The sequence below is a fragment of the Juglans microcarpa x Juglans regia genome, chromosome 7S (genome assembly GCF_004785595.1).
Source record: "Juglans microcarpa x Juglans regia isolate MS1-56 chromosome 7S, Jm3101_v1.0, whole genome shotgun sequence".
Taxonomy (NCBI): domain Eukaryota; kingdom Viridiplantae; phylum Streptophyta; class Magnoliopsida; order Fagales; family Juglandaceae; genus Juglans; species Juglans microcarpa x Juglans regia.
The window spans coordinates 10,927,075-10,939,868 of NC_054607.1; the positions used below are offsets into that span (position 1 = coordinate 10,927,075).

Below are 12,794 nucleotides of genomic sequence, written 5' to 3' on the forward strand. Positions count from 1 at the left end.
GGTTGGCCGACAATGGGAAACACAAGAAACTGACATCGGCTGGTTTGGTCCCGGTCTGAACCAGGTTCGTACCATCGAATCGGCTGATATAATATATTATATACATATATATTTTAGGTAAAACGACACCGTTTCACTTGAGTGATTTAAATGGCATCGTTTTATATGTATTGTATATAAAACAAATATAAGTGAAATGACATTGTTTGGTTTAATACACCAAATGACATCATTTAGATCTAGGGTTTAATAACACCTCCCCTCCCCTCCCCTCCCCTCCCCTCCCTGCTCTCTTCTTCATCCCGATCCTCTTTCTTTCTTCTCTCAGCCCTGCAGCTGAACCCTCCCCTTCCTCCTTCTTCATGCCGCTCTGAGCTTGACCTGTCCCTCATCCCTCCGAGATCTCTCATCATCGGCCAGTCCCTCACCTCTCCCAGCTCTCTCATCTTTCCTCTCTGAATATCTCTCCAAGCTCTTTGTCATTCACGGTTGACGGTTCACCTCTCTCGTTCACCTCTCCTCTTGAGGTTTTGTTATGAATTTGTGATTTTTTTTTTTTTTTTGGTGAATTTTGAGTTGATTTGTTGTGAAATTTTAAATTTATTGTGAATTTTGATTGATTGGTTTTGAATTTGGGATGGGTTAGCAACCGACAGACCAAATGTTGAACCGATTGGTACAAGATTCTAGCTGGTTCTCTCTCTCTCCATGTCGACCGGTTTCGGTCAACACCACCCTCTTAAAAAACTATCGGTGCAGTTTTGGTTTTGAATCGAAACCGCAACGATAAGATCGATTTTCAACCTTAATACTAAATAATAAATGCCATGTTAGTGATTCATTTTTTAAATTATCATCAATATCTGAAACATTTATATTATACCATATTGCCATCTGTCATGAAGTATGAATATTTGTCATAAATCATGGACATCTGTTGGGAAGCATGAATGTTTGTAATGATTTCGAGTTAAGCATGAAATTAAAATTTTGTCATGAACCCAATGCTAGGATGGAGGATTGTCCTAATTCTTATTTCTACTCTGAAGTGTATAACATAGAGTGGCCGAATCCCCTAAGTTGATAAAGAACTACCAATGGACTTCGAATGGGGTCAAAAGACTCCTAGAGCGGAGTCAAAGGTACCTAATGTTGGTGGGTGCTGCCAAGATTCATAGTAATGGTTCATTCGAACTACCATGAAGAAAGACTCTGATGATGTATTCACAGCTGGTCTAAGGACCTGTGATATGGTAAGGTAACCAGTAGAAGCACACGGTCTATAGGGAACTATGAGGTGTCCACTCTCTATAAAAACAAGAATAAGAATGAATGAAATCTTTTTATGATAACAATTATGTTATGAAGCATGAAACTCTGATGTCAATGATGTTATTTTTCTTATAAAAGCAAGCTCACATCAGCCTTAGATACATCCCTTGTTTATTATCATGCATGCTTTGTAAACTGGTGGTAGATTAGTTGCATAACTTACTGAAATTTTAAAATCTCACTGTAGTAGTCATAACTATTATTCTCACTCGAAATGGTAAAAGTTGTACTAAGTTACCATGAAGACGGACGAACCAGCCTCGATGAGATCAATTAGCGAAAGGCTAAGGCTTGGTTTGGAGAGTGAGTTAAGATGAGATAAAAGTTGAATAAAATATTATTTTTTTAATATTATTTTTGTCTTGAGATTTGAAAAAGTTGAATTATTTATTGTATTTTGTTTGAAAATTTGAAAAAATTATAATAATTAGATGAGATGGTTTCATTATCTAAACCCGGCCTAAGTCTGAAGGGACATAATGGAGACTATCCTCCGGTTTTTTAACATTATTTTACTTTTGATAGCCGAGATGCGTGAGCGGCTCAACCTATAGTTAAGAAACTATGTAGTCATCTGTAATTAAGGAGATCATACTCCAATACTATGTCTCTATTGAGTTAAGCCTATATTTGTACAACTATTGATTGAACAAAAAAATTACATTGCTATCATAGCATATTGTTATAAGCATGCTATGTGTATTGCATATTATCTGTTATGAATGGAGGTATGTTATCTCGTATTGCATGTCCTGACACTTTAGTCTTCGTCAAAACCCAACCAGTGGTTAGGGGCATCACAAAATATAATGGAATTGTAATAGAAAAGATGAGGAGAATGAGTGAGAGAACTTAAAGAATTACATGATATTTATTATTCTCAATGAATTGGATTCAAAGTATGCATTTATGTTAAAATAAATCTCTTAATAATTATAAAAGTCAAATCAAATCTCTTAATAAGATACATCTCTAGATCAAATCTCTTGGTTAGAATAATAATCGTTTTCCAAAAAAAAAAAGAAGAAGAATAATCAAACCAAGTCTTGTTCTTATTAACAGCTTCAGTACCCTGCACTCGGTCATTGTTCCGAGCCTGTCATGTACACATAATATAGAGATGAGTAATGCTAGGAATAAATTTTAAATGCACAAATTTTATGGCTTTTTATGACAAAGTGGATCCTCTTAAAAAATAAAGTGAGTTTTTCACACTTTTTTATTGTGAAATCCACTTCTTTAAAAAAGGCTTACACAAAATTTGCACATTTTATATGCTCCTTTTTAATTTATTTATATAATATTTTCATATGTTCAGAAGAAAAATATTAAAACTGGCTTGTTTTCAGTGTTTTTTGAGTAGTAAATTGAGATAAAAGTTAAAAGTTAAATAAAATATTAAATAAAATATTGTTGTAATATTATTTTTTAATATTATTATTATTTTAAAATTTGAAAAAATTAAATTATTTATTATATTTTATATAAAAATTTAAAAAATTTATAATAATAAGATAAGATGAAATAAAATACTTTTACTATCTAAAGGAGAGTTCATCTACTTCGACTTGACTGATTGACATACTGGACTGCATACATATTGATCAGTGAAGCCAAAAAATAAATTATAATAATTAAGGAAAACAGTAACAATGATGGAGACATTGTCGACTGCAAAACAACAATTAGTTATTAATATTTCGTATTCTACTCCCAATTGGCCATTATTAGTCTCACGGCCGGCTCTTGATGGTGCTTTCAAGAAGTATCTTCAAAGGCTTAATTCCAAACAAGTCGGTTATGCTTTTTTGACCATTTTATGCAATCAGGTAGATTCAATTTAATGTAATAAAATACATTTGGCAGCCTCAGTTATCACCTGTAATTGCTGGCAGAATCAACTCTGATAACTGCTGTGAGATATTGGTCCTGCAAAAGATATCTATCTTCCTAATCTAATTGCATACCGCTAGTTCTGCCAAACTGAATGTGATCTTTGAAAGCCATGATTTATCTCTGGTTTCTCATTTGGGTTTGCACAAGTTCAAGTTATGCTCAACAGTTTTATGATTCATCAAGTTGTTATTCAGAAAAGAGTGGTCCAGGTTCAAGATACACCTGCAATTACTCCCAGAATTCCTGTGATACTTTTGTAGTCTACAGAGCTAGCAAACAACTCCAGACTATTGCAGACATATCAAAGTCATTTCTCTTGAACCCTGATGAAGTACTTCAGCATAACAATCATACATCTCCATCTGAGATTCTCAAACCAGGTAGGGAAGTTTTTGTTCCCATTAAATGTTATTGCTCAGGCCAGTTTTTTCAGGCAAATTTCAGATACGAGGTCCGGGAGGAAAGCACAACATTTTCTGAGATTGCTTGTGGAGTTTTTGAAGGGTTACTTAAATATCTTACACTAAAGGAGGCGAACCCATCTAATGAGACCAAGGTTGGTTCTGAGCTTCATGTGCCTGTGAGATGTGCTTGTCTTGATAATTTCACTCGTAGTATAGGAGTGACTAACCTCGTGACATACCCCCTTATAGAAGGAGATCTATTAGAAACATTGAGTACGAGGTTTGGAATCCCTAATGAAGATTTACTTGCAGTAAATAATTTAAAACCTGACGCAACCATTTATCAACAGTCAACTGTTTTAATTCCCTTGAAAGCTGATCCAGTCATAGAGTTCAGTATCCCAGATTCAGATTCAGGTTCTCCACCTCCAACTGTTTTCCTTCCCACAATTCCAAGGGAAAAAACATCAAAAACCTCAAAATTAAGAGGTATTTATATTGCAGGATCTGTTTCTGGGGTTTTTCTTGTAGTTGTGGCATTGGTTGCATGTGGGTTGTATATACACGCCTTTAAGAAATGGAAGGGTAAGAACTTCCAGTCTTTCACTGCTGAAAGCTCTCCAGTCTCTTGCTCACCTGTTAGAAGCTCTGGAAGAACCGGTCAAACGAGCACAAACTCCACAATTTCATGTTTATCCCCAGATCTTCTTGTTGGAATAAAATACTCATTGTTCATGTACAGCATAGAGGAACTCAGAAAAGCAACCAGAGATTTCAGTGAAGAAAGCAAGATTGGTGATCAAGTCTTTAAGGGATTGATCAACAATGTTGAAGTGATGATCAAGCAGACGAGGTTTGAAGATACTCGAAGGATTATTAATTTATATTCAAAGATCAATCACATCAATATTGTTAGTTTACATGGTATATGTTATGGAGAAAGTGATTTTTCTTGTTCATATCTGGTGTTTGAGTTCCCTCGAAATGACTGCTTGAGGCAATGCTTATCTAATCCATATAATCCTCTCCAGTGGCATAGGAGGACGCAAATTGCTTTTGATATTGCAACTGGACTTCACTATCTGCATTACTGTACTTTTCTCTCCCATGCACACATGAGTTTGTGCAGCAGAAATATCTTTGTGACTGCAAATTGGAGAGCAAAACTTGCAAATATTGAGACCAATACCCCTTCAGCTGTGCCCTTGAAAGGGAATGATAATAGAGAGAGTCTCAGAGAATGGGTGGCTCCAGAGTACCTCCATGGCTCAACTTCTGAAAAGGCTCACATTTTTGCATTTGGAGTAGTTCTGCTTGAGCTCATCTCGGGAAGAGAGGACCCTGATGGAAAATGGTTCAGAGAATCTATTGAATTTTTGGGAGGAGCAAGTGAAAGCGGCTGTTTTGAACAATTGAGGCGTTTCGTGGATCCATCTCTCAAGGATGAGTTTTCATTGGCGGAAGCTCTATGTTTAGCTGTTTTAGCCAAGGCTTGTGTGGAAGATGACCCTCTGCGTAGGCCATCAATGGATGATATCATGAAAGTCCTAGCCAGAATGGCATGACTCCCTAGACAACTTTTGTAATTACATTTAAGCCCTGAAGAATGGATAATCATGTGTAATAGACAGGACATCAAGTATATATAGATTATATCATGTCAGCATTAAATGTTGTATGGTTCACATGACATGTCTATCTCTCTACATATAGATCATACAATTTGATCAACCAATTAAAGATATCCCTCTTGGGGCAGTTTTCTTTGTTTCTAAATGACTTTATACACTTTCTCTCATACATGCATAAGCTGATAAGCACTTATGTTTTCCAAGTGTTTTCTTTTTAATAGTCTCTGTTTTTAAGCTTAACAAGTTGAGTATTGTAATTAGGTTTATTTTATCTAATCAAATTACTAAGCAACTCATTCCCTAAATTGTGTAAACAACTCCTACACTAAATTCATAACAACTTTAATAACTTGGTAAGGTTACAATAGTGCTCCCAGAAGTCTCAGAGTTAGGTTGTGTTTGGATAGTGGAGTGATCTATTACTTTTTAATATTTTATTATTATTTTTCACTACTTTTTACTACTATTCATTATTATTTAATATTTTTTCACCATTTTTTTACTACTATTCACATGTTATCTAAGATTACCTCACTACCTAAACACAAGCTTATTCTTTAGTCCTTTCTAGAGAGTACCCCATTTTGATAATCATATTTTGACAACCAAAATCATTTTTTTTTCCAAATGTTTGACTTTTCTTAAATGTAAAGTCAAAAGATTTGGAGCTTTCATTGAAGAAAATTAAGATTTTTTTTTTAAAAAAAAAAAAGGAAAAATGGTTTTTTTTTCAATAGTCAAAAGACTTGTTATGGTTGAATTCATCATCTGTTTTACATTTTTTTTATTTTGTGAGGATTGTATCACCTTTCATTGAAGAACTTCCAAAATAATATTACACAAGTAGAGATCCATGCAATGAGAGAGAAGTAAACGGTGGTTGGTTGGCCTGCCACCCACCTAAGAGAACTGCTACTGGCTGCAGCCACGCCGAGACAGTTGGAAGGGAGTGCTTCGTTTTTATTTATTTTAATTTTTTTATTAGTTTCACCAAGTGAAGAGCCGATCCTTCCGCGCCAGTACTGTTGTGAGATTAGTACTTAGCGGCTCTCGAGCAACGTATAGACTCACGCATGATATACAAACCAAATCATCTTATTTTATAATCTTTATGATATTTTTAAACTCTCGTATAAAATATAATAAATAATTCAAATTTTTCAAATTTTAAAATAAAAAATAGATTAAAAAATTATATTCTAACAATATTTTATTCAACTTTTATCTTTTATCTCATCTCATCTGTATAACCAAACGAAGCCTAAGATTGCCCATCACTCCTGCTGTAACACCCCGTTGCTAATAAAGTTATTTTTTTTCAAATCTTGAGGAATCAGTATGCTACTAAATTTAACTTAATAATTTTTCTTCTTAAAAAAGTGCCAAGTACAAAAGATTTCATAAATAAATAAAGACAATCTTTATTAAATACTTAAAATCTAAAGAGAGTCTGCAGAAAAATCAATAAGGTCTTATGTGCTTATCAAAATAACTTATTAAATTGGAAATCATAAAGCTAGCATAACATAAACTATCTAGGCCTTTGACTCTCCTCTCTGGCCAAGTCCTGTCCTGCAGCTTCATCCTCGTGAAAATCTTCACCTGGAGAGGTTAAATTCAAAAATATATAAAAATGAGTTGAATACTCAATAAGTAACATATCATATAGTAAACTTAATAAGCATAAGATTTCTTGGAAAATATGCGTACTCATAAATACATAAGTGAAAATCATGAACATGAAGTTGTCTTTCACTTGTCATAGGTTGATACCAACCGTTGACCCCCATGAGTTAGGATTAGCGAATCTAAGTAGATTCTGATTCTGTTCGTGGCTGCAGGTTGTGGAATCCATACATAAGGAAGACACACTGGGTGCACTACCAGCATATATAACCTGGCAATGCATTATGCCCATAACATATGGTACCGTCTTCATATCATAACATAAGTTGTTACGTATCTTGAAAAGTTTAGAAAAGTTTAGAAGTTTGGAAAAGTTATAATGATCAGATGACAAAGTATAAAAGAGAAATTGAAAAGTATTTATATTTGAATAGTGTTTGGATGTTAAGACAAGATGAGATAGGATGGGATGAGATGAGATCAACTGCTTATCCAAATGGGGCTTAATAATTACCCATCTTTACTTTACATTATGAAATATTTAAGTGCAGGCTAATATGAATTTAAACGTCCTCTTGATAGAAATTTCCATTTTTTTTCTATTTGGGTATTGTAAGCAGTTTATTTTTACAAGTTGGACATTAATTTGTAATTTATAATCCTTCCTTACTAAAATAAAAGCGTAGAAGGTACCAAAAATTTTATTAATAAAACTCTGATCAGATATGGTTATGGTTAAGGGTGTGCATCGGGACAAAATTTTTTTCGGTTCGATCTGAAACCCTAAAATCTGGGTGGGTAGATAATAGCCTGGATTACCAATATCGGCTATTAACCCAGTTATCCGTATCCGATTTTATTTAAAAAAAAAACATTTTGCTTTTGCATTCGGGATTAATTTCCAAGCCCTCACGAGTCCCTATGCGTCCAGACTCTCCTCTGAGTCCTCTCTCTCTCTCTCTCTCTCTCCCCCTAAACCCTAGCATCCATGTCGTTTATCCATCACCGCCACTAGTAGAGGTTGTCGTCTGCTACTCTCGATATATTCCTCTCCCTCCCTCCCTCCCTCCCTCCCTCCCTCTCTCTCTCTCTCTCTCTCTCTCTCTCTCTCTCTAAGGCAATTTGGTGTAGATTCTTTCTTCTTTCTTCTTCTTCTTCTTCGTTTCCCTTCCTCCGGTTTGGATCTAGGTCTGTGGTTTGGATTGGATCTGGATATGTGGTTTGGTTTGGATCTAGGTCTGTGGTTTGGTTTTGTTTATGTTTGTTCTACAGAAAAATATACATTCATCTTGATTGAGGTAAGACTAAGTCAAATAAAATCAAAAAGTTTGACCCAAAAGTTGTATCTCCACTTAGATGATAATAATCATGTTGATGTGTGTCTTGTAGCCACCGGTCAACAACGGCACTCCTGTACCTGCGACGGAGGAAGAAAGGACAACAAGGGGAGGTGGTCGTGTCACCTCCGACGCCAAAGTCAGAATTCTCCAACGGGAGCCAAGAAGCAAGAAGCTATGGAGAGTAGAGAGAAATACTTAATGTGTGTAACATGTCCCCTGCTTCCCCCTTTTAGGGTCCTCTTTCCTCAGTCTGTAATGTCGATGCATTTAATGTGATAGTCCATGTGACGCCCCCAACCTCTGCTTGGGATGGAACAGAGGCTTAGAGTATCAGGACATGTAACACAAGGTTACATACTCTCGTTCGTGATAGTTAATATGCAATGCAACCTAGTATGTAACTAGTAGTATGCAATAACTGCAGCAAATAGAATGGTAAAAAAAGAACTTATGCCAGAATAACTAAAACATCCCAATGTATTACTAATCATCATAAGTTCAAAGACAATCGTAGCATAACTTAATACAACTAAATATTAAATTCTTTAAAGTTAAATTAATCGCTTCATGCATTCTAGAGCATAAAGGACCATGGCTATAAACATGATGTTCAAATCTAGTCTCCTCTCGAGGTCAAGCTCTTCCTCAATCAGTCGGATCCAGTGCTCCATCTAATCCATCATCCTCGAATCCTAACATAATTTCTATCATTCCTAGTGGGTCCACAAGGGGTGAGATTTATATGAACTCTCAATAAGTTAACAACTAATTGCACAAAGATAAATTATGCATGAAAAATAATAAATATGAAATGCATGAATTGCAGAAAAATGTGTGTGTGTCTCCCATCCAGATTCCTCAACATTTTCAAAAAAACGGAGACACATATTTTCGTTCAAAGAACATTTTTACTTTAATCATCAAAAGATAATATTTTCATCATAACATTTCATCATTTATAGAAATTCATAATTTAATCATAATATGTGGTATCGTCACAATTCTCCACGTGCACTGTGAGTACCTGTCAATGACCGTAGTACATCTCACGTTGAAACTACATTGTCTATAGACATGTTCTTGATGCATTGGTAAAATAACGTAACATCATAACGCGTATGCTCACCAGAATTAAGTGTCATAACATATTAGCTTCGCTCCGACATTCTTTAAATAAAACCTATTCAAAACTTGTTGACTATTCTTTGTCAACCTAGGGGTTACCACTCCATTTTTAAACACTCCAAAGTGGATAGGGGAGCTCCATTAGGATAATTCTCCATCTTAACTTTTGGAGTCGTGAAAAAAATTATTTTCATATTAAGTTAAAAAAAATATGTTCCATGACATGTGCATTTATAGCAAGCTTTTTATGTGCAATGACATTTATAGATGCACTATGCTAAAATGGTAGAAATATCACATGTCATATAAATATACACTCAATGTATCATATAACATGATATTTTATGCTCAATATGATAATTGAAACATGAACGAGGCATTTATTAATAAATCATAAATAATCAGTTAAGGTATAAATTAGAGGCCAACTTACAAACTTCGAGTAATCAAAAAAAATTCGTAGTCGCTGAAATCAAGTACATACTAAGTTAGGATTAATACTTCTATGGTTGACATTCAAAATCAAAGGCTTAAAAAATAAATATTTACAAAAATACCCCTAGACTCTAAAAAATTGTCGTTAAGGCACTAAGTTTTCACTAATTGCAAACAAACTCCAAATTCAACCAAAATTTATGGACTTTATATTTTTGGCATTCTAAAACCATCTATGCCCATGGATTTTCAAAAATAAAAAATGAAACTTACCCAAACAGTCCCAACCCGTGGCATGCACTCTAGTTGATGCCTAATTATGTTTTCAACTATTGATCTCTATGAATGCATCAATACGAGATTTTCTTTAATAAAAAATAATCACTAACATCTTTAATAACATAATGAAGGCTAATAATTGGGTAATCAAGTTCATTCCAACACTTAATCATGGCTAAGATATCCTAAATCTTCAATTTATTCAAAACTGATTCATACTTGTTGATCAAAACAAGATAGATTTAAAACCTATCATGGTATGCTTTCAATCACAAATCAAACCTTCCATAATTATTCTAAGGCAATAATAAATCATATCAAATCTTGCTTAAGACATGTCATAGCTAAATTTTCACTTAAAATCATTTCATCATTCAAACCACCCTTTAATGCCCCGGTTTTGAACTAAGCTTGATAACCTTCTCAAAACTCAACCAAATTTCGTACCAACACTTGGAAACAAAGCTTGACATGCTAACTAAAATCAAGAGCAAGAAAACTTACAAATTTCGTGGCCTTCCAAGTACTCAAGACAGCTTTGCACAAGAACACTTAAGAACTTACCAAGAACTCACTCGGTTTCACTCTTTTGATCTCTAAGAGGGAGAAGTGCTCTCAAGACTCAAGAGAAAGCTTGGAGCTGAGGTTTGGAGGAAATGAGGGAGTGAAGGGGCCTTTTATAGGGAGCAAAAGGGAGGAGATGTTAACCTTGGTCTGAGGTGATTGGTGGAAGGTGGTGTAAGAAGCTGAAATTTCCAGATTTGCACTCCATCACTTGTGTCATCTTATGCAGACCAAAAAAGTGCCCTAAACCACCATTAGTTCACTTCTATAGTTTCTACATTACTTCTATGGGGCCTGGTCAAGTTGTGGTGCAGAAGAAATAGAAGGAAAGCTAACAAAACCAACCATGGGGCTGACGGGTTCAAAGTGATTTTCTTTTGACAGTTTTGCTCATTGTCTTGACTCATCCTTTTGACTCATCCTCATGGCTGATTGGTGCAGGTGCAAGGTCACTTCTTGAAGGCTTTTTCTGGTGGTATAAGGTGGAAGGTTGGCTACCAAGTGATCATGGAGGTGCAGTTTGAAAAAAGATGATGCAATGGAGAGTGGTTGCTGAAATTTCAGATTGCCTTCATCAGTTTGTATCCTATTGTACAGGGGGAATAGTGGCCTGAAACCACCATAATTTCTTATTTACTGTGGCTACAATGATCCTACATTGGTGGCCAGGTCTTGGGGCATGGTTTAGTTGACAAAAAGCCAAGCAACCCATCTATGCTAACCGGCAGGTTCAAGTGGCTTCTATTTGGCAAAGTTGAGCTTCTGTTTTTGGATGGTTATGGGTGGGAAAATCTAAGTCAAATTTCTCATGATGGTCATGGGCCCCTTGGGGATTAGGTGGTGAAGGAGGTGGCATGGTGTGGTGATTCAACCATGGCAGATGGTTGGTTAAATTCCAACCCAATCGGTTCCTACAGACCAAGGTGCATTCGGTTTAGTCATTTGAGTTGGCTTTTGTAACCAATTTTGTCCAAGGCTTAAATTGGGCTTGAAGGGGTCTCATGAGGTGTTTAAGAACCATATTACCTATGGGACAAACCACAAAAATGTTGGGCCTAAGGGCAAAACAGTCCAAGCATACAACGAACAATATACAAAGCTGATTGATGCAAGTTTGGGGGTTTGATATGTCATTTTCCTTAATGACATGTGGGGAGATTTATCTAGGGTATTATTAAGGTCTAAGTATGATGAAATGGAATAATAAATCAAGAAAATTTTGGATTTAAAGGTTAATAAAATATTAAGACAAAATTAAGCCTCAAAGCGTGGTTTAAAGTTCACTAACCTCAAATATGATGGTTAATGGTCTTAGCCAACTTTCAAAACTTAATTTTGGTACATAGGTTATGATTTGGGTTGAAGGAAATCAATGGTATGGTGTATTGAGCTTTCAAGTTGAATAGTGAAATAAACCCAAACATGGCTTTGGCTCGTAGGCTTAAAATGGACAAGTGTGTGGATTCATGGCTTAAGGGCTCTTGGGCTAGGCCCATGAATGCTCTAAGGTCCTAAAAGCCTCACTAAATTTACTAATGGGCTTGTTTTTCTAATCATTAACTTAACGGTACTAAGTGCCAAGATTAAGGCTAACCTTACTATCAACCTTAATGTAAGTAATAACCCACAATTAAAAGCCTAATCTAGAATGCTTAAGGGTTGATCTAATGGTTAATTAAGTGGGGTGTTACAGTCCCCCCCCCCCCTCTCATGTGTGGTTCAGGCCAAGCCCCTTCCTCATCTATCATGATGGGATGGGCTCACTCAGACCTCAACCCCTGAGGCTCTTTAGTTAGGGGTCGGACCACTGAAGGAAGATAAATATCCTTTCCAGTTACCCCGTCAATTCTTGTTATGCCAATGGTGGGAATTAAATTTTACTTCTTTATTATTTCCCCAGATTGCCTTATCTTTGATATTGGAAGCCCACACAGCCACCTTTATGCCTTAAATGCCTGGTCCAAACCGTCGACTCTCCATCTTTTGTTGTGCTACTGTTCCTTCTTCCTCATACACGTGAGCCCCTCCTTTGTCTCTGATTAGCGCTCAAGGCAATGCCCCTAAAATTGCTTCCCGCATCTCATCTTGCAAATCGCTACCTTCACACCCCAAGGCTCCTCCCTTCACAATATTTCTAGGGATACCACTCGTCGGCATCCATT

At 35.8% G+C, this 12,794-nt stretch overlaps 1 protein-coding gene across 1 annotated transcript; it reads left to right on the forward strand.

The window, feature by feature from the left end:
- The first annotated feature begins 3,111 nt into the window (after positions 1-3,111).
- Positions 3,112-5,317, forward strand: LOC121240315 (lysM domain receptor-like kinase 4). Its single transcript, XM_041137720.1, has one exon. The coding sequence runs from the start codon at positions 3,338-3,340 to the stop codon at positions 5,195-5,197; it is 1,860 nt and encodes a 619-aa protein (XP_040993654.1). The 5' UTR covers positions 3,112-3,337; the 3' UTR covers positions 5,198-5,317.
- The last annotated feature ends 7,477 nt before the right edge of the window (positions 5,318-12,794 follow it).

Bases quoted from the DNA above. Each gene is read 5' to 3' on its own strand.
- LOC121240315 (XM_041137720.1), top strand. From the start codon at position 3,338: ATGATTTATCTCTGGTTTCTCATTTGGGTTTGCACAAGTTCAAGTTAT.